Source organism: Podarcis liolepis (genome assembly GCF_965112155.1).
Source record: "Podarcis liolepis genome assembly, chromosome: 10".
NCBI lineage: Eukaryota > Metazoa > Chordata > Lepidosauria > Squamata > Lacertidae > Podarcis > Podarcis liolepis.
The window spans coordinates 3,199,783-3,227,206 of record NC_139562.1 but is presented as its reverse complement, the minus strand read 5'-3'; the positions used below and the strand labels follow the sequence as shown (position 1 = coordinate 3,227,206).

The window sequence follows — 27,424 nt, the reverse complement described above, 5'->3', positions numbered from 1 at the left end:
GTTTCCCCAGCCACCCTGGGCAGCTCCTAACAAAATATTAAAAACACGATAAATACATCAAACATTGAAAACTTCCCTAAACAGGGCTGCCTTCAGATGTCTTCTAAAAGTCAGATAGTGGTTTATTTCCTTGACATCTGGTGGGAGGGCGTTCCACAGGGAGGGCGCCACTACCGAGAAGGCCCTCTGCCTGGTTCCATGTAACCTCGCTTCTTGCAGCGAGGGAACCGCCAGAAGGCCCTCGGCGCTGGACCTCAGTGTCTGGGCAGAACGATGGGGGTGGAGACGCTCCTTCAGGTATACTGGGCTAAGGCCGTTTAGGGCTTCAAAGGTCAGCACCAACACTTTGAATTGTGCTCGGAAACGTACTGGGAGCCAATGTAGGTCTTTCAAGACCGGTGTTACATGGCCTTGGCCACCGCTCCCAGTCACCACAAGGCAGGCGCCACCACCGAGAAGGCCCTCTGCCTGGTTCCCTGTAACCTCACTTCTCTCAGCAAAGGAACCACCAGAAGGCCCTCAGAGCTGGACCTCCGTGTCCGGGCAGAACGATGGGGGGAAACGCACCCTCTCCGCTCTGCGTGATCTAAAAGCCTCGCGTTCAGAAGCCTTTCCTCGTATGGAAAGCAACGAGGCGCTTCCTCTCTGCACCCAAGGCTTGTGGGTGGGTGTGCTCTGCTGCAAAACGTCTTCCTCCTGGCTCACAGGAAATGGAACAAGTTTTGTGCAGTTAAAACAGGAACTTGGGTGAGCTCAGCCTTGCAGCCGAAACCGAGATCGAAGTCAGCGCAGAGGAGCAATCACGACAGGCTTCGGAAGTCACCTTTCTGAACCAAGGTATTGCTTTGGGGTGGGGGGAATTGTCAGCAAAGTTGCAATGGCATTGGGGGGCTTCGGGAGGGAAGTGTCTGGCCCTGTTCTGGTCCCCCACTCCTCAATTCACACTGTGCATAGTTAGACTATGGAACTCCCTGCCACAGGAAGCAGCAGTGGCCACCAGCCTAGATGGTTTTGAAAGCGAATTTGACAAATTCATGGAGGGAGGGGAGGACTAGCGATGGCTACTGCCCACAATGGCTGTGCTCTGGAAACCGCAAGAGGGGGGATCTGTTCTTGTGCACTGATCCTGCTTGCGAAATTCCCCCTGGGGATTCTGTTTAGCCACTGTGAGAACAAATGCTGGACCAAACAGGCCTGATCCAGCAGGATCTTCTTGGTATCTATTTCTCCACTCGCCAGTGTGATAAGAAAAAACAACTGCTCCTTTCCCTTATGGGGTACCCAAGAGCCCGTATAGGGTCTTTATGTAGGTTCTCTATCGGTAGGAGAAAAGAACAGGTCAAACAGGATATTGAGAAGCAAAGCAGCTAGTAAGCCTGATCTTTATTAATCTGTTGTGACAGTTGCCCCCGCTCACCCCACGCAGGGAGGGAAAGGAGGAACCCTGAACATTGGTGCACAAGCCCTTATATAGACTATTGAAATTGCCTCCCCTGTAGCTCAAGACCACCCCCTGAAACATCATACATGCATCACAGAAAGAGGTGGTCCCCAGCAGAAATTTGAGTGTGTTGCTTCTCTCCTGCCTGCCAGGATACCTGATAATGCCTTATTATCTGATTGCCTTTTCTGGGTAGCCTGGCCATTCCTTTGAGATGGCAAATACTTAGTTCCTGAATCTCTTACACACATTGATAGTGTGCTCAGGTTAACAGATACTTGCCAGACTGTATTCACAGGGAGGTGTAAGCAGCCCCTACAGTCCAAAGACAATTGGAAAGCTCTTCCCATCTTCCTCCTTGCAGAGAAATATTTGAGGTCAATTTGGGAGAGTCAAAATGGCTTCAGGATTGTTCTCCTGTACTATTTCAGAGACACGGTTTATATACTTATGTACGTGTTTGCCTTGTACAATTATGAACATTTATTTCATATATGTAAAGGGTAAAGGGACCCCTGACCATTAGGTCCAGTCATGACTGACTCTGGGGTTACGGCGCTCATCTCGCTTTATTGGCCGAGGGAGCCGGCGTACAGCTTCCGGGTCATGTGACCAGCATGACTAAGCCGCTTCTGGCAAACCAGAGCAGTGCACGGAAATGCCGTCTACCTTCCCACCGGAGTGGTACCTATTTATCTACTTGCACTGGTATGCTTTCGAACTGCTAGGTTGGCAGGAGCAGGGACCGAGCAACGGGAGCTCACCCCATCGCAGGGATTCGAACCACTGACCTTCTGATTGGCAAGTCCCAGGCTCTGTGGTTTAAGCCACAGCGCCACCCGCGTCCCTGGTACAACTGTATAGCCTCCTGCGTCTCATAATCTCGTATTTATGAATGTTTAATTTGTATTTGGCACCTTAGAATTCTTATCACAATGTATCATAATGTATATGTAGTACTGGACTCCCAGGCAGAATAGAGCGATACTATGACTTCGATAGGGCAGAACTATTACTTATAATTTTTCTCCCTCTCTCCTCGAGATGTGGAAGGCCGTGGTGGGACACAATGTGTCCATGAAGGTGGAGTCCCAAGGAGACGACTGGGACACAGACCCGGATTTTGTGGTGAGTTTCCTCCATTCCCCTGGGATCGCTGATTTCGGGGATTACTTGGGCTCTGTCACTTCTGCGTCTTCCGAAAAGACCAGGCAGGAACCTGCAGAGCCTTGTGGGAGGGAGAGAAGCTCATCTCTCAAGAACTGACAGAGCATCAGGGCTCGGAGGAAAGAGAAAAATTGGAAGGAACTGAGAAGGGGATCTCAGCTGCACCCCCCAGGGTTGGCAGATCTATATCCATGTTAGGGGTGGGGAGAACCTCAGGATTGGGGGACGAATGCACCTGATAGATCTCTCTACCTGCCCCCCAGGACTTTCCTCCAGGTGACACCCCTTGCCAGTCATGCTTAACCTGTTTGGAAAAGCATCCTTCAACTCTGATTGTGCTTCTTTCTTGCCTGGATGGAGGCTATTTTATTTATTTATTTAAAAATATTTATGTTGTTTAGTCATTTAGTCATGTCCGCCTCTTTGTGACCCCCTGGACCAGAGCACGCCAGGCACTCCTGTCTTCCACTGCCTCCCGCAGTTTGGTCAGACTAATCTTTGTAGCTTCAGGAACACTGTCCAACCATCTCATCCTCTGTCGTCCCCTTCTCCTTGTGCCCTCCATCTTTTTGCCGACTGTATAAAGCTTCTCCCCCCTTCATGGATCACTGCATGGATACTGGAATGGCTTGCCGGTTCCAGCTCCAGGTGGATCATGTTTGGTCAAAACTCTCCACTATGACCTGTCCATCTTGGGTGGCCCTGCACGGCATAGCTCATAGCTTCTCTGGGTTATTCAAGCCCCTTCGCCACGGCAAGGCAGTGATCCATGAAGGATCCACCTTTCTGACAAAGGTCTGTATAGTTAAAGCTATGGTTTTCCCAGTAGTGATGTATGGAAGTGAGAGCTGGACCATCAAGAAGGCTGATCACCGAAGAATTGATCCCATGGACTGCAAGAATTTCAAACCTCTCCATTCTGAAGGAAATCAGCCCTGAGTGCTCACTGGAAGGACAGATCCTGAAGCTGAGGCTCCGAGACTTTGACCACCTCATGAGAAGAGATGACTCCCTGGAAAAGACCCTGATGCTGGGAAAGATGGAGGGCACAAGGAGAAGGGGACGACAGAGGACAAGATGGTGGGACAGTGTTCTCGAAGCTACCAGCATGAGTTTGACCAAACTGTGGGAGGGCAGTGGAAGACAGGAGGGCCTCGCGTGTGCTGGTTCATGGGGTCACGAAGAGTCGGACACGACTAAACGACTAAACAACAACAACAACAAATCCCATCTGATCACTACACTCTTTCCAGTCTTCTCTCTCTTTCCCCTCTTCCTTGTCCCACTCCCTCGGCTCTGAGCCTTCTTTCCTTGAGGGTTCACTGGCTGTTTCCTCCCCACATCCCTCTGCTTCCAACCAGTCTTATGACACAGGATAACGCAGAAGGCCGTGGCAATAATGCCGATGGCAATTTAGATCCCTGAACAATTGTGTGTGTGTGTGTGTCTTGCAGAACGACATCTCAGAGAAAGAGCAGAGGTGGGGGGCAAAAACCATCGAGGGCTCCGGCCGCGGAGAGCACATCGAGTGAGTTATTGTTTTCTCTCCTCCTGCTGGTTCAAACCTTGAGTAATGGCCCAGGTGGCTTGTTAAAGCCATGCGTGCACCAGAGAGAGCAGACCTGGCACTTTGCTGCGGTGGGGGTGGCAGGCCTTGGAAGGAATGAAGGGAAGCAGCAAAGGCCTCAGGGGGGAAATTCCAGCAATTATTTCTCTCCTAGTTCTGTGCATTGTTAAAAATGGGTGTTTAGGACATGACATTTTGACATTTGTGGGTTTTTTAAAAAAAAAATAAATCAATTAGTTTTACACAAAGTTACACACAATAGCTGTAACCATTCCAAAACATAAAAATAAAACAGGTTCTTTCGAACCTTCAGACCTCCATGAGTTCCAATTCTATTTTAAAAAAATATTTTTCTTTTTCTCCTGCATCTTTTACCTTTATCCGTCTATTACAGGGGTCAGCAATTTTTTTCAGCTGGGGGCCAGTCCACTGTCCTTCAGACTTTGTGGGGGGCTGGACTATATTTTGAAAAAAAACAATGAATGAATTCCCATGCCCCACAAATAACCCAGAGATGCATTTTAAATAAAATTACACATTCTACTCATGTAAAAACACGCTGATTCCTGGACCGTCCGCAGGCCGGATTTAGAAGGCGATTGGGTTGGATCTGGTCCCTGGGCCTTAGTCTGCCTACCCATGATCTGTTATATAATCATAGTAGCCAAAGTTCATTTCACTTTACAACTGTCATTGTATCCCTGCCAATGATTTTAACTGTCTACAGTGGTCCTTTAAGTATACTATGAAGTTATTCCAATCTTTTAAAAACACTTGGCCTTCCTGTTTTCCGGTCTTACTCGTCAGTCTTGCCATTTCTGTGTCTTCCATCAGCTTGACATTTTGACATTTGAACAGGGTGGCATCACACCTCTCCTCCAAAAAGAGACGACCAAAAGAGGGGCATTGCATTGCTTCCAACTGTATAATGCTGTGATTCTTAGGACACAGGTGGGCATAGAATTTGCAGATATCTATAAACCACAGAGCCTAGGGCTTGCCGATCGGAAGGTCAGTGGTTCAAATCCCCGCGATGGGGTGAGCTCCCGTTGCTTGGTCCCTGCTCCTGCCAACCTAGCAGTTCGAAAGCATACCAGTGCAAGTAGTTAAATAGGTACCGCTCCGGCGGGAAGGTAAATGGCATTTCCATGCGCTGCTCTGGTTTGCCAGAAGTGGTTTAGTCATGCTGGCCACATGACCCAGAAAAACTGTCGCGGACGACTGGGGTTGCGGCACTCATCTCGCTTTATTGGCTGAGGGAGCCGGCGTACAGCTTCTGGGTCATGAGGCCAGCAGGACTAAGCCGCTTCTGGCGAACCAGAGAAGCACATGGAAATGCCGTTTACCTTCCTGCTGGAGTATTTATCTACTTGCACTTTGACGTGCTTTCGATCTGCTAGGTTGGCAGGAGCAGGGACCGAGCAACGGGAGCTCACCCCGTCGTGGGGATTCGAACTGGCGACCTTCTGATCGGCAAGTCCTAGGCTCTGTGGTTTAACCCACAGCGCCACCCGCGTCCCTTCCCTTTCCCTTTCCCTATATAGCAAATATAAAATTAGATGCCAATTAAAAAATTATTACTATTAACAGAACTACCATGCACTTCACCATAGTGAGGATTAGACTCATGGCCGAACGATGTGTCTTCCTGGCTCATGCTGCAAATTGGTGATGGGCAACTTCCAGGCCCCTGAAGCAGCAGCAGCAGCAGCAGCAAGAGCAGTTCTGGCTTTTGAGGGTTCTTCATCTTTTAAATGGACATAGGCAAAATGGACTGCTGGGATTCCTGCATTGCAGGGGGTTGGACTAGATGACCCCTGTGGGTCTCTTCCAACTCTACGATTCTATGATTCCATGACCTTCAGGCAGAGTTCTCCTTCAGACAGAGGACTGTCCCCTGTCAAGACTAAGCATACATCTCTCCTCTGCAAAGTAGGTCCCAGGAACCCAGGACCACCCTGGGCTGTGATTTGAAGCGGTGCAGGAAGCGGGCCCCTTCTGCTCAGGGCCAGTGGCAGGAGCTGGGCTGAGGTTCCTGCCCTGCGTCATGTCATCTTCAGGGGTTGCCATGGCTGCGCCTGCTTCTTGCAGGAAAAGGAAGTGGTGTGCGTTCAGCGAGCAGCTTGCCAAATAAGGGCTTTTGCAGGTCAGCCACAAAAAGAAGTGTCTCCCGGAGAGGAAGGGGACGCTAATAGATGCATTGGCGTTTTTGGGGTCCACCTGGCTGAAGAGAGATCATTGACTTACGTTGCACCCAACATCTATGGGCCAGTTTGGGGCAGTTTCTCCAGCCATGTAGGAATGACATCTAACTGCTTGTGATTTGCAGTGACTGGTTCCTTGTTCTGCCCTCAGAAATCTGAGTGAGCAAATGGTTTCCTTCCTCTTTCTAAAAGATCTCTGTATTCTTAGTTATTACAGTGGACCTTCCAGATACGAACTTAATTCGTCCCGGGGGTCTGTGGTGACCCCAAAAAGTCCGAATCCGGAGGCGCAGCTTCTGCACAAGCGCACGGTGCGATAGAGTGTTTCTGCATGACTGCAAAGCACGCAGAGCGCTTCTGTGCATGTGTGCGCGGCGAAACCCGGAATTACTATACACTTCTGGGTTTGCCACATTCGTAACTCGAAATTATGACAACAAAGCTATTGTAACCTGAGGTACCACCGTATTTATATACAGTGGTACCTCTGGATGCAAATGGGATCCGTTCCAGAGCCCTGCTTCTGCGCATGCACGTGATGTCATTTTGAGCGTCTTCGCATGCGCGAGCGGCGAAACCCAGAAGTAATGCGCTCCGTTACTTCCCTGTCGCCGTGTAGCACAACCCGAATAGGCTTAACCTGAAGCGACTTCAACCCGAGGTATATCTGTATATATAATATCTATGAGTTACTCCTCTATTTGGACCCATGTTAGGGCAAAGCCTTTATTGGGCCAACCGAAATGTCACAAAATAGCATGCAAGCTTTTGTACTCTCTGGAAAGAGAGAGGGAGAGGGGAAACCAGCTCATTGACAAGAATTGCAGTCGCACAACAATGCAACAGATTGCGCAGATTAGGTCTCAGTTGCCACAAAGCTAATCCATCTGTTTCTTTGGGGTTCAGTGGATCTGCTCCCTGCTCAAAATTCTAGTGCCATTGCATGGAGGCAAGACGCAAGACCTTCCTTCAGTAGCATATATGAGGAACCTGCTAAATCAGGCCAGTGGTCCATTTGTTCAGCATCCTGTTCTCACAGTGGCTGACCAAGATGCCCCAAAGCGATGCCCACAATCAGGATCCGAGCCCAAGAGCCCTCTGCTATTCAGAAGCATTGCTGCCCTTCAAACGTGGAGACAGAATAAAGCCATACCAGCTAGGAGCCATGGACAGTCGTCTCCTCCTCCTCCTCTTTTATTTATTTATTTTGTATTTATTATTGATAACAATTTATTGATTCTCCAAAAATAACAATACACAAAAAAGGGGGGAGAGTTCAGAACCAAATTAAAGCATAAATTTTGATCGACTTCCCTCCACTCCCCCTCTTGGTTCCAATATAATATACTTGTTTATGCACGTCCACAAAACCTTATATACTTTATCCAATTTTAAAACCTTCTTCATCTTGTTACAAATGACTTTTAAAAGTTATACTAATGTCAAAATCTGTACACAAAGCTTTAAAGGTATGCTTTAAACTATTGCCCTTTTTGTAACAATTTGTCCTGCATTGTTCAATATCTTTTCTGGGTTTTGCTGCTTGCGAATGCGCAGAAGTGCTCTATTGCGCTGTGCATGTGTGCAGAAGCGGCACCTCTGGGTACAGATTTTTTGGGTTGCGCACGGATCCTCGGAATGAATTAAATTTGTATCCAGAGGGTCCACTGTACTTTCTGTACCAAGAAATGAAAACTGACACGGCGTCCTTTCCAACACTACAAATCTACGATTTTATAAATGCTTGTTAAATAGCCGACATCATTTAATCTCCCTGCTAACCTGTCAGGGTATGGGACGCGGGTGGCGCTGTGGGTTAAACCACAGAGCCTAGGACTTGCTGATCAGAAGGTCGGCGGTTCGAATCCCCATGACGGGGTGAGCTCCTGTTACTTGGTCCCTGCTCCTGCCAACCTAGCAGTTCCAAAGCACACCAAAAGTGCAAGTAGATAAATAGGTACCACTCTGGTGGGAAGGTAAACGGCGTTTCCGTGCACTGCTCTAGTTCGCCAGAAGCGGCTTTGTCATGCTGGCCACATGACCCGGAAGCTGTACGCCGGCTCCCTCGGCCAGTAAAGCGAGATGAGCGCCGCAACCCCAGGGTCGGCCACGACTGGACCTAATGGTCAGGGGTCCCCTTTACCCTTTAACCTGTCAGGGTGAAAGCTAGATAAATGGGCCATGCAGAAGTGACCTCAGTTCTGCCTGCAGGTGGCTGCCCATTGAACCCAGTATTTCTAGAGATGGGAGGGGGGAGTAGAGAAGGGATCTGCCTTGAAATGGTCACTGGGTTGGGGGCCATTCAGCCCTGCCTCCTTTTACAAACTCCGCCCTTTATGCTTTGCCTCTCCAGCATCCACAAGCTCAGGAGCAAAGTGTCTGAGGAACATGAAGTTCTCAAGAAGAAGGAGTTGGAGGCAGCGCCCAAGGCATCCTACGGTTACGGGGGCAAGTTTGGCACGGAGAAGGACCGCATGGACAAGGTGCAAAAGGGGGAGGGGGCTGTTCTTTGGATGCTGCTAAGGTTTCAGGTTTGTTCGTGTATTTTGTGTGTGTGTATCCAAGAAGCTAAGGGACGCGGGTGGCGCTGTGGTCTAAACCGCAGAGCCTAGGGCTTGCCGATCAGAAGGTCGACGGTTCGAATCACCGTGACGGGATGAGCTCCCGTTGCTCAGTCCCTGCTCCTGCCAACCTAGCAGTTTGAAAGCACGTCAAAGTGCAAGTAGATAAATAGGTACCACTCTGGCGGGAAGGTAAACGGCGTTTCCGTGCGCTGCTCTGGTTCGCCAGAAGTGGCTTAGTCATGCTGGCCACATGACCCGGAAGCTGTATGCCGGCTCCCTCAGCCAGTAAAGCGAGATGAGTGCCGCAACCCCAGAGTCGGCTGCGACTGGACCTAGCTGTCAAGGGTCCCTTTACCTTTATCCAAGAAGCAAGGGCCCATTTTTCACGGTAGTAAGCTGGACCCTCACCCTCACCTCTGTTTGGTGTTTAAAATATTTATTTCTTAATTTGGGGCTCAAAAAATTAGGGGTCGTCTTATACATAGAAAAATATGGTACCTCCTCTTTGCAAGACAGCTTTGTCACGTCTGCAAGTGGGCAGTGTGGGGCTCACGGACTGATGCTGACAACACCCCCCTTTGGAGTTGTCATCATCATGACATCATCATGACGTCAGGTGATTAACATCAGGGGCCTCCGTCACCTGTCAAAGTGGTTTGCAGGGAGGGGTGGGGAGCTGACCATCCAAACAACCAGGCCACCCTCGGAATTATCTGCCCAGAATTATCTGGCAGGATTTGACACTGCTCTGTCTTGATTTCCCAGAGTGCTCTGGGCCATGAGTATGTTGCGGAAGTGGGAATGCACTCGTCTCAGACAGATGCAGCCAAAGGCTTCGGAGGGAAGTATGGGGTGCAGAGGGACCGAGCAGACAAGGTGAGTGTTGAAGTCCCATTGTGTTTACCTTTGATATCTGCTGCCAGGGTGTTCCACAGGGAGGGTGCCACCACCGAGAAGGCCCTCTGCCTGGTTCCCTGTAACTTGGCTTCTCGCAGTGAGGGAACCAGCAGAAGACCCTTGGAGCTGGACCTCAGTGTCCGGGCAGAACAATGGGGGTGGAGACTCTCCTTCAGGGATACAGGACCGAGGCCATTTAGGGCTTTAAATGTCAGCACCAACACTTTCAATTGTGCCCAGAAATGTACTGGGAGCCAATGCAGGTCTTTCAGAACCGATGTTATATGGTCTCAGCGGCCTCTCCCAGTCACCAGTCTAGCTGCCGCTTTCTGGATTAGTTGTAGTTTCCGAGTCACCTTCAAAGGGAGCCCCACATAGAGCGCATTGCAGTAGTCCAAGCGGGAGATAACCAGAGCATGCACCACTCTGGCGAGACAGCCTGCGGGCAGGGAGGGTCTCATCCTGCATACCAGATGGAGCTGGCTGACAGCTGCCCTGGACACAGAATGGACCTGCGCCTTCATGGACAGCTGTGGGTCCAAAATGACCCCCAAGCTGAGCACCTGGCCCCCTGTCCCCCAACAACTCAATCCATTAACCACAGTTCAAGAAGGACACTGACAAACTAGAATGTGTCCAGAGGAGGGCAACCAAAATGGTCAAAGGCCTGGAAACGACACCTTATGAGGAACGGCTAAGGGAGCTGGGCATGTTTAGCCTGGAGAAGAGGAGGTTAAGGGGTGATATGATAGCCATGTTCAAATATATAAAAGGATGTCACATAGAGGAGGGAGAAAGGTTGTTTTCTGCTGCTCCAGAGAAGCGGACACGGAGCAATGGATCCAAACTACAAGAAAGAAGATTCCACCTAAACATGAGGAAGAACTTCCTGACAGTAAGAGCTGTTCGACAGTGGAATTTGCTGCCAAGGAGTGTGGTGGAGTCTCCTACTTTGGAGGTCTTTAAGCAGAGGCTTGACAACCATATGTCAGGAGTGCTCTGATGGTGGTTCCTGCTTGGCAGGGGGTTGGACTCGATGGCCCTTGGGGTCTCTTCCAACTCTAGGATTCTATGATTCTATGATTAACCGCCATCCATCCTCTAACTGCGTCCAGACACTTTCCAGACATTTTATGATTCTTTGAATCTCATTCTATGCCTCTGCAGCCCCCACCTCTAGGTTAGGGCTAGGCTGAGGGATCGTGACACTGGCCTGCCCCACTCATAGCACATTGATTGCAAGCTCTTGGGGGCAGAGAGCTGTCCTTTTTATTTCCTTGTGTTGTTCTCTGTGGGTCTTTATATGTACCTATAAGAACTACAACAACCTTTCTCACCTTCTGTTCCCCACAGTTGGCTCTTGGTTTTGAGTACAAGGGCGAAGTTGAGATGCACACCTCCCAGAAAGGTAAGGTTGGAGAGATTCCTGCTGCTTCCTCTCATTCTCCCTTTCCCCCCTTCATTTTTTTGTTTTTCAGAAAACGTTGGAGAGCTGCATCACAAAATTTGGAGAAGTGTGATTTTCAAAGGGCGTTTGTGTTTTGGTTTGTGTCTTGGTTCAGGAAATGCGAACAGCCAAACAGATTCCTATCCCTGGTGTCTGTCTGCAGCCATCCCTCTGCCTCTCTCTCCATGTGCTCCAAGGCCTCTGGAGAGGGAAGGGGCATTTTGAGCATGTGGAGAAGCACAGGAGACCACATTTGTCCATGGCTGTAGGGCAGGCTGGAGCATGACGATAGATGCGCACAGAGCTATGCGCCAGAAGGCAGTGCAAAAGAATGTTGTCTCCCACTGGAGTTCAGCCCACCATGAAACGCAGAGAGCATTCTCTATTTTAAGCATTTGGTTCGCCACACTTTAGCCATAAAGACTTCCAGAACATCTTTGACAGATAGATAGATAATACTTTATTCGGCTATAAGCCCACCAGGTAAAACCAATCAGTAAATAAAATAGCATTTTACATTCTAAAATATCAACTAAAATATTTCAACGCATAATCTCCTTCACATTACATACAGTCTCTAAATGTACCATATTGTGGCCTTGAATATAAAGATGGTGGATAGAGTTTACTAGATTTTAATAGTCATGCAGCATTCCATGAAGTCTTTTATATGAAAGAACAGAATTCAGGAATCTTGCAACCTGTAATGTTCTATAAGAGTCAATATCCTGGAGTAGATAGGCTAGATGTAATTCAGGTGGTTTAGCAACAGTTTCCAAAATGATTGAACTCAGAATCCTTGATCGGGGAACAATATATAAAGGACAATTAAACAAGATATGATGAAGGGATTCTATTGATTTGTTGTCACATGCGCATAAAACAGAGGTTTTACCATTAGAAAATCTATTGTTCAGCACATTTGAGGGGAACACATTAAATCTGGCTCTAACAAAAGCGAATCTATGCGACGCAACCGATAAGGTAGACAGATATCGAGGTATCTGGGGCATAAATGTAATGCCCTGGTTTATCGGGGAACATGTACCTCCACCTGTGGTAAGATTTTGTTGCAAGTCAACCTCCTCCAATCTTTGTTTGACCAGAACGTCTTACATACAGTCAGAACAAGACAGTCCCTACCTGCAGGCTCACAGTCTAAAAAAACACAACACACGAGGGGAAATGGGCAGGAAGGGAAGAGGAAAACAAAAACCCAGTCACCAGTTTCTTTTTTTTAATTTTAAATTTTTATTACAAATTTCAACACAGTAATTTTAAAAAATACATCCTCCACATTGTTTCCCCCTCCATTTTCCCCTCCCCCCACTAAACAGACCCCCCCCCGACTTCCCTCAGCTCCTTTCTCTGGTTTCTCAACACATCTTTCTATCTGCATGTTATAAAATTGCAAAGATCCTCAAATTATCTATCTATGTAATATAATACAAACTTTGTGAATGTTTAATCAAAACCTGCCAAAGACTCCAGTTCATTTTGCTGCTTCTTCAAATATTTCGTAAAAGGTTCCCATTCATCTTTGAAGTCACAGTTATCCTTGTCACGTACTTTGTGTGTCAATTTTGCCAATTCTGCATAGTCCATCAGTTTTTCTTGCCAAAGTTCTTTCGTCGGGATTTCCTCATTCTTCCATCCTTGTGCTATTAAGACTCTTGCCGCCGTTGTCGCATACATAAAAATGTTTTTTAGTTTCTTTGGCAGGTCTTTCCCCACAATCCCTAATAAGAAAGCTTCAGGCTTTTTCACAAATGTTAAATGAAACGTTTTCTTTAACTCATTATATATCATTTCCCAAAACATTTTAATTTTGCTACAATCCCACCACATATGGTAAAAAGTCGCTTCTTTTTCCTTACATCTCCAACACACATTTGAGCCATTTCCCCTAATTGTACTGGTGCCCAGTCACCAGTTTCTAAACAGCTGTTCCTATAAGACGGTTGGACTGCGCCTTGTATGCCTCCTTCCAGCAACTCCTGGTGACGAACATATCACTCTGTTTTTCTTTCGACCACATCAACAAGGAGGAGAGGAGAGTCTTGTCACCTGGGGAGCCCAGGACTTCCCAACACAATGCCCAGGCTTGCACCCCGGGGAAGTGACTTTGGTCACTTTGGCTGCTAATGCAGCAGTTTGGCTTCACTCCCAGAGGTGCACTCCATTGCCTCTTGAGAGCTGAGCCTCCAGCAAAGGTGCTTCCCATCTCTCTTCTTCTGAGGCATCCTGAGAGCCCCACGGTGGCCGCAGAGGGGAGAGGAGGCCTGATGGGGCTGGCCTGTTTCAGCAGAGCTCATGGAGGGAGTTCTGCTTCCCAGCTCCATCTCACTCATGCCACTTCTGCTGAGATGGCGCAGCTCTTGTGGGTTGGAGCTGTTTCTGTTGGATCAACCCATCAGCATCTGATGGATGATTTAGAAGGATTGGATCCGGCACCGCTTTCGCTGTGCGTGTGTGCCAGTATCCACACTCAGCAGTTACATCTCAACACAGCTCCTTCCTTGGAAGCATCTTCTGGGTTGAAGGTACACACAGGAGGCAATTGTGCTGGGCCCGGGGGTTAACCCGAGCAACGCGCTCCAGGTCCGGTCCTGAATCCAAGAATTCCACGAGGAGTCAGTCCAACCGGGCCAAGGCAGGAAACCAGGATAGGTCAGGCACAGGGTTACAGGCAGGTAGCAGCAATGTTGCTCCCGCAACCTGGGGCAGGGTCCGGCAGCCTTTTATCTCTGACGGGGCAACGGCTGGTCCTGATCCCCCAGTGACTCACCTCCCTGTTTCGCCCGAAGGTGAGCACTCCTCCTACAAGTATTCAGGTCTCTCCATCTCTCAGACCTCAGTCTCTGCAGCTCGGGAGACGTCGGTGGGTGACTAGACCCAGAGGCTGCCTCAGCCTCCCCTGACCCAACTGGTAGTGGAGCAGCTGTAAGTGATGGCCCAGCTGGAGGCAAGGAGGTAATCCCCGCATCTGGAGCCAGGGCAGGCTCAGGCCCCTGACTCGGCCCAGCTGGTGCTTGTTGCAGGGGAACCTGTGCAGACTGGGGCTCTTCAGGATCAGGCCCCAGACTGGGTTCAGATGCCTCCTGAGGCAAAGGATCCGGTGCGGACTGAGACTTCTCCGGTTCCGAGTCTGAGCCCCAGTCCCAGGCCATCACAGCCATAAACACTCATGGATGCAATAAAGATTCAGTCAAGTGTAGAAGTTTACTTGACAGGCAAAAAAGCATATTGGTAGCAAATATATACAGACATTCACCACTGCTGTGGTCAAGGCATGCTTAGAGTCCAACAAGAGTCCAAGAATCTTTTTCTCTCACTGCAAGGCGCAAACAAGAGACCCACAACTTACGACAAGTTACACACAACCGTTGTTACCCACTGTGCATGTCCAAAGAACAGTTCCCACAGAAAATGTCCTTGCACAGACAGAACAATCTCAGCCTTCTACTGCTTCTTAAAACTTCTTCTCTGTTTCTGGAACAAATGATTCGCCCACACACAGAGAGAGAATATCCAACAGTCTCTGCAACTCTCTGAAATTCACTAGGTTTCACCTCCTTGCAGATTACGCTGTTGGCTTTGGGGGCAAGTATGGTGTGCAAAAGGACCGCCAAGACAAATCTGCCCTGAGCTGGTCACACAAAGAGGAATCGAAACCCCACGAGTCCCAGACAGGTGGGTGTTGAATGCCTCCCGGTTCAGAGAACAATGTGGGTGGAGCTCTTGGAAAGAGACAAGCAAGCATTCATCGTGTTGTTTAGCCCAGCCTTCCCCAACTTGGTGAAGTCCAGGGATTGCTAAACTCCATCATCCCTGGATCTTGGCCATGCAGGCTACGGGGAGTTGGGGTGCAATAACATCTGGAGGACACCTGGCTGTGGAAGGCTGGAGTCCTGTGTTTGAGAAGGATATTGGCAAGCTGGAAGATGTGCAGAGGAGGGCGACCAGGATGATGGAGGGTCTGAGGAACGGTTGAGGGAGCTGGGTATGTTTAGCCTGGAAAAAAGGAGGCTGAGAGATGGGAGTCAAAGATCTGAAGGGTTGTCCCATGGAAGATGGAGAAGCTTGTTTTCTGCTGCTCCAGAGGACTCCCAAACCAATGCTTTCAAATGACAAGAAATGAGAATCTGTGGAACATTAGGAAGAACTTTTTGACAGTAAGAGATTTTTGACAGTGGGACGGACTCTCCCTCAAAAGGTGGTGGATCATCCTACCTTGGCGGTTTCTAAACAGAGGTTGGATAGGCATCTGTCAGGACCACCTTAGCTGTGATTCCTGCATTGCAGGGGGTTGGAGATGACCCTTGAGTCTAATAATAATAATAATAATAATAATAATAATAATAATAAATTTATTATTTATACTCCACCCATATGGCTGGGTTTCCCCAGCCACTCTGGGCGGCTTCCAACCGAATATTAAAAACAATACAGCAATTAAAAACAATTTTATGATTCTCTGTTAACTATCCATAGCTCAGTTGTTGGGGAACAGATGTTGCTAACCTCCAAACCACAGGCATGAAGTCCCCCCCCATACACATTTCCTTCCCATCCCACTATTTTGGGCACCCCATGAATCCCAGGTGGGGGAAACCGATGCTGTTGTGCTTGGTGCTGCTTGTGAGCTTCCCAGCTGGTGCGACTGATTGGCCACCATGACAACCATGGATCCAGCAGCCAAGATCTTCTGATGTGGTGCAGACCACGGAGCAAAATGGGGTCAGCTCTTTCATCTTTCTGAAATTCACTCATCCCCCTTGCAGATTACGCCGTTGGCTTTGGGGGCAAGTACGGTGTGCAAAAAGACCGCCAAGACAAATCTGCCCTGAGCTGGTCACACAGGGAGGAATCGAAACCCCACGAGTCCCAGACAGGTGGGTGTTGAATGCCTCCCAGTTCAGAGAATGATGTGGGGTGGGGGTGAAGCCCTTGGAAGAGGCTGTCAAATGTATAGAGCCCATCATGGAGATGGGCTTGCCTTTGCTGAAAGGCTCCTGTGGCTTGGTTTCTGGAGGGCCATTCATTTCCTCCCTTTCCCCCCTTCCCACATTGCAGATCATGCCAAGGGATTTGGGGGCCGCTATGGGGTGCAGAAGGACCGGGTGGACAAGGTAAGCAGAGCTCGCCCCTCCACCCTCCACCAAATGCCCTCTATGGGGCAAATAATCCATGCTGATAAGATCCTGTGAGCACCCATGATTGACCTTCTCAGAGTCTGGTTCTGGGAGGGAATGATGTGCAGCCTCTTGTGGCAAGACCTCCTGCATGGAGGTGAGGAACCTGTGGCATCTCTGTCCTGGCCAGCTGGGTGTACTGTGGACCTCTCTTTGCAGAGCGCTGCTGGTTTCAACGAGATGGAAGCTCCAACTTCCTCGTATGAGAAGACAACGCCTGTGGAGGCCGGTAAGTCTTTTCCCTGGCCAACCTGTCAAGGTCAGTGGGTCGATGCCCACAATGATCCATGAGTGATGTTGGAAAACCCCTAGGAATCAAGACCCCCTAGTTGCTGAAAGGGAGCTATTTGCACCAGCGCCTTAGCAAGCCGCCCATAGAGGGTAGGTCCATAGAGTGTAGGTGCCTCTAAGTGCCTCCTTCACTATAGGCTCTAGCCTGAGCCAGGGGGCTGGAGAAGGTGCCCCCCCCAAGTCCCACCAACTCCACAATCCACTATAAAGTCAAGTTGCATCATGCATGCATTTTGCTTCAGAGAATTCAGCCCCACACACTTGGCTGCAGCTCCATTCTAGATCCATTCCAGCCTTTTTCTTCTGCTTTCATCTCTCTCTGCCTGCCTGCCTGCCTGCCTGTCTCCTCCTCCCGTCGACAGGTTGCTCACATGTGGAAGAGTGAGGGGAGGCAGTGAAGACCCAGGGGGGGAGCTCCCTATGGGGCATACCCCCCCCACACTTGCCAGCCAAGGTAAAGGTAATTTTGGCTATGCTCATGACCCTCAGAACCAACCCTCTGCATATGATGCAACTTGACTGTATATTTTGGAACGTTGTCGGTTGGTTCACTGTGCATTTAATATGCCCCCCCCCCAAGATAAAAAGGTAAAGGGGCCCCTGACCATTAGGTCAAGTCGTGACTGACTCTGGGGTTGCGGCGCTCATCTCGCTTTACTGGTCGAGGGAGACAACGTTTGTCTGCAGACAGGTTTTCCGGGTCATGTGGCCAGCAGGACTAAGCCGCTTCTGGCGAACCAGAGCAGCACACGGAAATGCCATTTACCTTCCCACCAGAGCGGTACCTATTTATCTACTTGCACTTTGACGTGCTTTCAAACTGCTAGGTTGGCAGGAGCAGGGACCGAGCAACGGGAGCTCACCCCGTCGTGGGGATTCGAACCGCCGACCTTCTGATCGGCAAGTCCTAGGCTCTGTGGTTTAACCCACAGTGCCACCCGCGTCCCTGGTACAACTGTATAGCCTCCTGCAAAAGTCAATGCACTTTGCTTCTGGAACCCCTAGATGGGCCCATGTTGCAGTCCTAGGCACCTGCCACTCCTGTGGCCCTTCGCGACAGAATTTGCCTTGAGTTGATGCCACCCACTGCGCCACCCACGTCCCTAGATATCATGTCTCCCAAGATATCGTAACCCAATTTTGCGTGACGGTTCTTGAGATTAAGGAGCAGGTTTCCGCCTTCCTTTGGATAAAGCCGAGTCCCATTCTGAATCAAGATGGCGGACTGAACCTTTCGAAACTAATTTTAACTAATGATCTTGAAGCTGCACTGACTTCAAAACTGCACTGATTTCTTGTGTCTCTTCGAATTCCTGTGCTGTGTTGGGTACGAGGCTGTTAGTTTTATAACAAACTGTGTTATTCAGTGGGTGGGTGGGTGGAGGCCCCCACTGCCAAGTCTTTACCCTGCCCCTTGTCATTGCCACCAGCTTCTGCTGGAGCAGGTAACCTCAGGCAGCGGTTCGAGAGCATGGCCAAGTCAGCCGAGGAAGACAACCGGAAGAGGGCAGAGGAAGAACGAGCGCGTCGCCAGGCCCGGGAGAAGCAGGAGCGTCAGGCAGCCCAGAAGCAGCTGCAGGAGCAGGAGAAACAACGGGAACAGGAGCAGGAGGTGAGGCTGGAATTGGATAGATCTAAAGGATCTAAAGGTAATTGGATAGATCTAAAGGATCTAAAGGATCTGGGATGTGGGTGGCACTGTGGGTTAAACCACAGAGCCTAGGACTTGCCAATCAGAAGGTCGGCGGTTCGAATCCCCGCAACGCGGTGAGCTCCCGTTGCTCGGTCCCTGCTCCTGCCAACCTAGCAGTTCAAAAGCACATCAGAGTGCAAGTAGATAAATAGGTACCACTCCGGTGGGAAGGTAAACGGCGTTTCCATGCGCTGCTCTGGTTCGCCAGAAGCGGCTTAGTCATGCTGGCCACATGACCCGGAAGCTGTACGCCGGTTCCCTCAGCCAATAAAGCGAGATGAGCGCCGCAACCCGAGTCGGTCACGACTGGACCTAATGGTCAGGGGTCCCTTTACCCTTTACCTTTAAAGGATCTAATGATTCTTTTTTAAGAGCGGGCGCACCACTGCCTCCTTTAATTCCCCTGGGAATGTCCCGGTGCCAAGGGACAAATTGATGATATCCCCCAGGGGGGCCCGCACCTCATCTGGACACGCTCTAATCAGCCAGGACGGGCACGGGTCAAGAGGACAGGTGGTGGGCTTTCCAGCTCGGAGGAGTCTGTCCACATCGGCTGGGGATATCCAGTCAAAGTGGTCCAATACTGGACCCGAGGACATTCAAACTATATCCTTGTTCTTCCTGTGTATGGCAATTATTTGTCCGTGTTGTTTCTTCCTGTCCTTGTAAAATATTATGTCTATCTTTTCCCGGTTGTTGCTGTTCTCCATCATGCCTTGGGCGCAGCTGTTATCCCATTTTAAACTCCTGCCTTTTATATGTTTCCAGCTTTTTGTATCTTACCTGATCTGTATAAGCTGCCTTCAGTCCACTCTCAGGGAAAATGGCAGAATATACAGTGTAATAATAATAATAGTAATAGTTTTATTTAATTTTATCCTTTCAGGAACCCCAGAGAAGCGAGGAGCCAAGGAGCAAGGCTCCAGCCCCCAGACTCTCACCAGGGCCCATGAAAGTGGGCAGAGAGGACATGGGCTTGCCCCCTGTGCCACAGCCAGCCCCTGAGCACCAGGTAAGGGCTCACTCGTAACCCAAGATGGCGATGCTTTGGGGAACACCAATGGAGAGGTGCCACCCAAGAGGTGTAGAGTGGCCAAGGGGGCTGGACAGTTCCTCTCAGTTTGTGGACTGACCTCCTTGTCAGGCACTCATCCTACACTCGAGTAGGACCCTGGTAGAGACACATGCCCGACTGGCATGTTCTCTCCCTCCTGGTTGATCGTTCGGGAGCTTCAAAAGCTTTCTTCAGCCCAAACATCACAGTGACAGATGCCAACAGACACCGGCACACTTAGGGATCCGCAGAGTTTGCGCACCTTGCATGACAGACCTCAGCAACTCAGCATTTTGGCTAATCTACTTTATTTACATATAAACACACACGGAGCACTGCAACATGGCTCCCTCTCTCTCCAGCATCAGACAGCAAAGAGAAAAAGGACAAAGGACAATAGTCCCACTTCACAGAACGCAGTAACACAAACATCCTGTCTCCATCACTTCCCACTCTGTGGAGTCAAAACATATACAGTCATGTGAAAGACAACAATCCCATGACTGCAATCACGGAGCAGGAATTCTAACACTCCTGTCCCTGGTAAATAAGTAGACTTGGGGGGTCTGGGGTGCTGGACTAGGTGGGTTCTTAGCCTGACCTAGCAGGACCTTAAATTCCTATATTCTTAAACTTAGGTGAAGGTTATGGAATGACGGTATTAATTTTACTGCATGCAGCACACTTAAAGAAAATGTTATGAAAATGTTGTGTAGGTGGTATTTAACACCAGTTAAATTGGCTAAAATGTATAGAACAAAAAACGAATGCTGGAAATGTAAGGAAAAGGAGGGTACATTTTATCATATGTGCTGGACATGTGAAGACATAAAAACTTTCTGGGAAATGATATATAATAAGTTAAAGAAAATGTTTAAAAACACTTTTGTTAAAAAACCAGGAGCTTTTTTTCCTTGGGTATAGAGGGTAGAGATATACCGAGACAAGATAAAAAATTGTTCTTATATGCAACAACTGCGGCAAGAATTTTGTTAGCCCAAAGATGAAAACAACAGGAATTACCAACCAAAGAAGAGTGGCAGGTGAATCTGATGGACTTTGCAGAACTGGCAAAACTGACGGGAAGAATCTGGAACCAGCGAGACCAAGCATGTCAAAAAGACTGGAATAAATTTATATTATATTTGAAAGACGACTGTAAGCAATTAACATCACTGGCAGGGTTTTCTGAAGATCTGTAAGGTGAAATTGCTGCCTATTCTGGTTGAGTAATTCAATATTTTAGGTAATGGTACAACAAGGGTAGGTAACGACGCGAAATGGAAAGATGCAAAGTTGAAATTGTGTAAACCATCAGACGGGAGGGAGGGAAGCTGTTAGTTTCAGCTGTGCCAAAGAGATAAAACAAGAGGGTACGATGTTAGGTAATGTGATTATATGTAAAACCAATAAAAATAATAAAAAATACAATGGTACTTCTGGATGCGAACGGGGATCTGTTCTGGAGCCCCGTTCGCATCCAGGAGCGAACGCAAGCCGCATCCATGCGTTGCCGCTTCTGCGCATGCGCGTGGTGTCCTTTTGACCGCCTGCGCATGCGCGAGCGGCGAAACCCGGAAGTAACATGCTCCGTTACTTTGGGTTGCTGCAGCACGCAACCCGAAAATACTTATCCCGAAGCTACTTCAACCCGAGGTATGACTGTAAACTTAGGTGAATCAGTTTGAGCTGGCAGGGCTCTCATTTTCCTCCCCATATTCCCCATGCCCAGGCAGCGCCAGAGGAGGAAGAGGAAGATGAACCCCCTCCAGCTCTTCCTCCACGGAGCCTGCTCTGGGGCGAGGGCGTTGCAGAGCCACCCAAGCCTTCTTACATGGCTCCGCCACCACCGCAACCTGTGGACACGGAAAGCCAGGACTACGGCGGCGACTATGAGGAAGTCGGGGGCCCCTTGGACCGCCAGGAGCCTCCCAGCTTGGATGAGGATTACGCCGACGGCGGGGACTACGAAGAGATGCCAGGCGGCGTTGATGGGGACGAAACCATCTACGACAATGCTCTGGATGCCGACCAGGAGGACTACGAGGAGATCCCAGATCAGATTCCCAGCAACCGTGGGGGAGCGCCCTTGGCAGGTGAGAGAAAGGAAGGCATTCATAGCCCTACCCGGGGGTGCCGCCATTGGGGATACTACTACTACTAATAGCAATAATAATAATAATACAGTGGTACCTCTACTTGCAAGGGACGCGGGTGGTGCTGTGGGTTAAACCACAGAGCCTAGGGCCTGCCTATCAGAAGGTTGGCGGTTCGAATCCCCGCAACGGGGTGATCTCCCGTTGCTCAGTCCCTGCTCCTGCCAACCTAGCAGTTCGAAAGCACCTCAAAGTGCAAGTAGATAAATAGGTACCACTCCGGCGGGAAGGTAAAGGGCGTTTCTGTGCGCTGCTCTGGCTCTCCAGAAGTGGCTTAGTAATGCTGGCCGCATGACCCGGAAGCTGTACACTGGCTCCCTTGGCCAGTAAAGCGAGATTAGTGCCACAACCCCAGAGTCGTCCACAACTGGACCTAATGGTCAGGGGTCCCTTTACCTTTACCTCTACTTACACACGCACCTCTGGTTATGTATCCTTCGGGATACACACACGGCATTCCTAGAAGTATTTTTCCGGGTTTCGACCATGCCGTGCGCACGCGCAGAACAGTCACTTTCAGTTGCGAAAACCTCAGGATCCGACCGGAGCTCCAGAACGGACCCTGTCTGCAACTGGAGGTACCACTGTAATAAATTATGTATACCCCACCCATCTGGCTGGGTTTCCCCAGCAACTCTAGGCAGCTCCCAACAAAATATTAAAAATACAAAAAACCCCAGACATTAAAAACTTCCCTAAACAGGGCTGCCTTCAGTTGTCTTCTAAAAGTCTAGTAGTTGTTGTTCTCTTTGACATCTGGTGGGAGGGCGTTCCACAAGGCGGGCGCCACCACCAAGAAGGCCCTCTGCCTGGTTCCCTGTAACCTCACTTCTCGGAGGGAGGGAACTGCCAGAAGGCCCTTGGAGCTGGACCTCCATGTCCGGGCTGAACGATGGGGGTGGGCAGTGCTTTTTTTCTAAAAAAATGTTTAGCGGTCCTGTCATTTCCCTACTCATAATGAACTACTGCCCCTCTAATCTAAGACCAAACTTAGATTCACAAAATGTTTAGGGGTATGCGTACCCCTGCATACCCCCAGGGAAAAGCACTGGGGGTGGGACTTCTGCATGCAGAGCAGGTGTTCTGCAACTGAGCTGTGGCTCTTCCCATGGATATTTGCTTGCTGCCCTTCATCCAAAGATCTCAGGGTGCTTGAACAAGGAAAAAAAGAGGGAATAAATCCTACATCATAGAAAAAGAACAAAACTAAACTATAACCTCACCTGTCCCACAAACACATTCAAAAGGCTGCAGAATATTAATCAGTCAAAGGCTTGGTTGAAGAGGAACGTTATTTGCCTAGCATCTAAAGAGAGGCAATGAAGGCGCCAGGCAAGCCTCCCTGGGGAGAGCATTGCACAGACGGGGAGCCACTGCAGAGAAGACCCCGTTCTCGTGTTGCCACCCTCCGGACCTCTCAAGGAGGAGGCACAGCAAGGAGGGCCTAGAAGATGGTCTTAGGGAGACGAGCTGGATTTCTGTAGTTGGAGTCAGAGTGCTTCTGTTTAAAGGTTCATGTTTCAACTAAGAGTGAACGATACATACTTTTCACTTGCTCTCTTCTGCTTGTAAAGATTTTAAGATGCTTTTAAGGTGAAGGAGACAGAAGAGTTATTTGTTAAATAACAGCCTTTTTAGTAAGTTAGTGATGAAGTACAAACGCCTCCTCTACAGATGGTGGGTTAAGGCATTCAAGTGCACTGTTGTAAAGGGTTTCTTTGCCCAATGTTTATTCTGTTTGCCTTACACAAAATGAAGACTCTTGTCCCATAAGAAACTGCTAGCGATTAATGCCATGCAGCAAGCCCACTACTTGGAAAGGCTTCCCTTCGTCATGCTGTTTATTGCCTTGCAAGTGGAGAGGCGTGAAAGTGCTTTTCTGATTATGCATTGTCCTTAACAAGGATCTAGCACTTGAAAGTAAAACTGATGTGTGTTGCATTCAAATGGAAATAAAATAGATTGCATATTAAAAAAAAGGGGGGGGGGAGAGAGAAAGAAGATGATCTCAGGGTCCAGGAAGGTTCATATGGAAAGAGGCAGTCCTTGAGGTATTGCGGTCCTGAGCTGTTTAAGGCTTTATAGGTCAAAACCAGCACTTTGAATTGGGCCTGGAAGCTAATTGGCAGCCAGTGCAGCTGGGCCAGGATTGGTGTAAGATGCTCAAACCATCTTGCCTTGATGAGCAGCGTAGCTGCTGAATTCTGTACCAGCTGAAGTTTCCAAATCGTCTTCAGAGGCAAGTCCCATAATAATAATATTTTATTTTTATCCCGCCCTCCCCAGCCAAAGCCAGGCTCAGAGCAGCTAACAACAGTAAAATAATACAGCATTCTAAAATCAATTCATTCTAAAATCAGTTCAAATCAAATTAGTGCAACCATTGGGCTAGAGTTCTATGAGGATTACCAAAGGAGGGGGTCAGGCTGTGCCTTGGCCAAAGGCCTGGTGGAACAGCTCCGTCTTGCAGGCCCTGCGGAAAGATGTCAAGTCCCACAGGGCCCTGGTCTCTTGTGACAGAGCGTTCCACCAGATTGGATCCACAGCCGAAAAAGCCCTGGCTCTGGTTGAGGCCAGCCTAACCTCCCTGTGGCCCGGGACCTCCAAGGTGTTTTTGTTTGAAGAAGAAGAAGAAGAGTTTGGATTTGATATCCCGCCTTTCACTCCCTTTAAGGAGTCTCAAAGCGGCTAACATCCTCCTTTCCCTTCCTCCCCCACAACAAACACTCTGTGGGGTGAGTGGGGCTGAGAGACTTCAAAGAAGTGTGACTGGCCCAAGGTCACCCAGCAGCTGCAGGTAGAGGAGCAGAGATGCGAACCCAGTTCACCAGATTAGGAGACTACTGCTCTTAACCACTACACCACACTGGCTCCGTAAGGTCCTCCATGGGACATACCAGGAGAGGGGGTCCCGTTGGTATGAGGGTCCTAGGCGGTGAAGGGCTTTAAAGGTCAAAACCAGCACCTTAAACCTGATCCTGTACTCCACTGGGAGCCAGGGCAGCTGGTATAGCACCGGGTGAATGTGATCTTGCAGCGAAGACCCCGTAAGGAGTCTCACCACGGCATTCTGCACCTGCTGGAGTTTCTGGGTCAGTCTCAAGGGCAGCCCCACGTAGAGCGAGTTACAATAATCCAGTCTGGAGGTGACCGTCGCGTGGATCACAGTGGCTAGGTCAGGGCGAGAAAGGTAAGGAGCCAACTGCTTAGCTTAGCGGAGATGAAAAAATGCTGCCTCGTTATAGCTGCAATCTGTGCCTCCATGTAATAGACATTGCCATAATCTAACCTAGAGAGGATAGCAGTGCAGCTGTGGGGGGGGGGGGCAAATGGAGGGCTGCCTTTGAATGCACCTGGCCAGGTAAGTGCCTGGGGTGTCCTTCCACGCTTGCTGCAAATTAGCTTACCCCACCTTCTTCCCTTGCAGGAGCGAGCCAGGCAGGGCTGTGTGCTAGAGCCCTCTACGATTACCAGGGAGGTCAGTCAAATGTTTTGCATCCGTTTGGGGCTTGGGATGTGAGGGTGGTGGGGATGGAGTTCTGGATAGATCACCACAGCAGACACCATAGAATCACAGAATGGTAGAGTTGCAGGGGACTCCAGGGGCGTATCTAGTCCAACCCCCCTTAATACAATATTGTCATGGAGAGGTTGTTGAGAAGAGGAGATAAATGGCTATATTATATTTGGGGGAGTGTTCCCTGGGGTTCGGAAAGGCAGGGGCAGGAGGAGTGGGGTCTTCTTTTATTTCATAAAATGTACACCCTACTTGATTGTCAGAAAACCTCAGAGCGGTTTGCAAAAAAGGATACTAAACTTATCAGTTGTCAGCAATAATTCCAGACATTCGAGATAAGCATAGACTAAAAACAGGTGAACACTCACACCAACTTTCTAAGCAAAGGGGTAGGCTTGTCTAAACAGTTTTTAGCAGTCATACAGTGAAGGCACCTGCCTGAGATCAATAGGCGGGGAGTTCCAAAGATATATAAATGGGTATCATGCGATACCAGTAGCAGCGCCAGTTCCCCCAATCTACACAAGTGGGCACATGTGGGGCAAGGCGATCTCGCAGGTAAACTGGTCCCGAGTTGTTAAGGGCTTTATATATTAATAGTAACACCTTGAACCTGTCCTGATAGCAAATCGGCAACTCTGAGCGCAGGTGTTATATGCTGACAAGGCCTTGCACCCATCAGCAATCATGCTGCAGCATCCTGGATCAAGCGCAAAGGAAGCCCCATGTGGATTCGTGCATTGCAGTAATCCAGCCTTGAAGTAAGCAAGGCACAAACTGCTGCAGCCAGACTTTCCTGATGCAGGAATGCTTGCAGCTGTCAAGTGATGCATCACAGGCGTATATTATGGGTTGGCACCTGCAGGTCCCCAAAAAGAGCAAGCTTGGTGCACGTCCAGGAGCAAAACTACATGGGTTCAGGGTGGGCTTTGTACTTGGAAAGACGGGGGGGGGGGGTGCCAGACTGATACAACGGAGAGACAATTGGTACAACCAAGACCCCCCTTCTGTCTTCTTCTTCTTTGGCGATCCCTTGTAGCCAAGTAAGATTGTCTTCCATAAACATGGTTTTAACAATGAGTCCATAAGTGACTGTGGAGGCCTTCCACAGTGGGGACATTGGTTCCCGGGCGGGAGTTGATCCTGGTGTGGATTTGCCAAGTGTGCCTTCCTCTTAGCACGTTTCTCCCTTGTGTCCTGAGTTCGAGTGTCTTCAAAGCCCATGACACCTTTGGTCAAGGCTGTTCTCCAACTGGAGCGCTCGCAGGCCAGTGTTTCCCAGTTGTCGATGTTCATACTACATTTTTTAAATATTTGCCTTGAGAGAGTCTTTAAACCTCTTTTGTTGACCACCAGCATTACGTTTTCCATTTTTAAGTTCAGAATAGAGTAGTTGCTTTGGAAGACGATCATCAGGCATCCGCCCAACACAACCAGTCCAATGATGTTGATGTTGAGGAATCATTACTTTGACACTTCCGTAACCCTGCTGTGGTACCCACACCGCTGCTTGGGAGAGGAGGGAATCCCTAATGACTGACCCACCCTCTTTTCCCCTTCCCCTTTTGTCAGATGGGGACGATGAGATTTCCTTCGACCCTGGAGACACCATCACGGACATCGAGCAAGTCGACGAGGGCTGGTGGCGCGGATCCTGCCATGGCAGGCATGGCCTGTTCCCAGCCAATTACGTGGAGCTGCTGCCTTGAAGCTCTCCGTTGTAATGTGGAAAAGCCGCATGCCCCAGCCCCGCTGTGCCCCCACCCCAGCGTCCTTCTGTTTCACACCAATAGGCTCCAATCCAGCCTCAGAGTGGAGAAGAGCGTGGCTTTCCCCTTACAAGAATCTCCCAAGTCATTGAAATATATACCGTATTTTTTGCTGTATAAGACACACTTTTCCTCTCCTAAAAAGCAAGGGGAAGAGCAAATGCAAGCTGCGCAGCTATCCCAGAAGCCAGAACAGCAAGAGGGATTGCTGCTTTCACTGCGCAGCATTCCCTCTTGCTGTTCTGGCTTCTGAGATTCAGAATATTTTTTTTCTTGTTTTCCTCCTCCAAAATCTAGGTGCGTCTTGCGGTCTGGTGTGTCTTATAGGGCGAAAAATACGGTACGTGCTTTTCCTTCCAAGTGCATTTTCCGAATTTGCTCAGGCTGCCTCCGGGCTTGATGCTTCCTTCCTGTTCTCTCTTTCTGAAGGAACCGCAGCTGCCTAATTCAGCTCTCCACCAA

At 49.3% G+C, this 27,424-nt stretch overlaps 1 protein-coding gene across 3 annotated transcripts; it reads left to right on the top strand.

The window, feature by feature from the left end:
* Positions 1 to 700: 700 nt before the first annotated feature.
* On the top strand, positions 701 to 27,062 carry HCLS1 (hematopoietic cell-specific Lyn substrate 1). Of its 3 annotated transcripts, XM_083461356.1 has the most exons (15): positions 701 to 837; positions 2,486 to 2,569; positions 4,063 to 4,136; positions 8,733 to 8,862; positions 9,709 to 9,819; positions 11,194 to 11,248; positions 14,870 to 14,980; positions 16,072 to 16,182; positions 16,364 to 16,419; positions 16,642 to 16,711; positions 18,204 to 18,385; positions 19,353 to 19,478; positions 21,253 to 21,616; positions 25,104 to 25,154; positions 26,766 to 27,062. In XM_083461356.1, the coding sequence occupies exons 2-15, from the start codon at positions 2,486 to 2,488 to the stop codon at positions 26,900 to 26,902; spliced, it is 1,662 nt and encodes a 553-aa protein (XP_083317482.1). In that variant the 5' UTR covers positions 701 to 837; the 3' UTR covers positions 26,903 to 27,062. The 3 variants fall into 3 exon arrangements, with proteins under 3 accessions (XP_083317482.1, XP_083317483.1, XP_083317484.1); XM_083461357.1 differs by lacking the exon at positions 14,870 to 14,980 and having other exon boundaries at positions 26,766 to 27,056; XM_083461358.1 differs by lacking the exon at positions 16,072 to 16,182 and having other exon boundaries at positions 26,766 to 27,056.
* Positions 27,063 to 27,424: the final 362 nt, after the last annotated feature.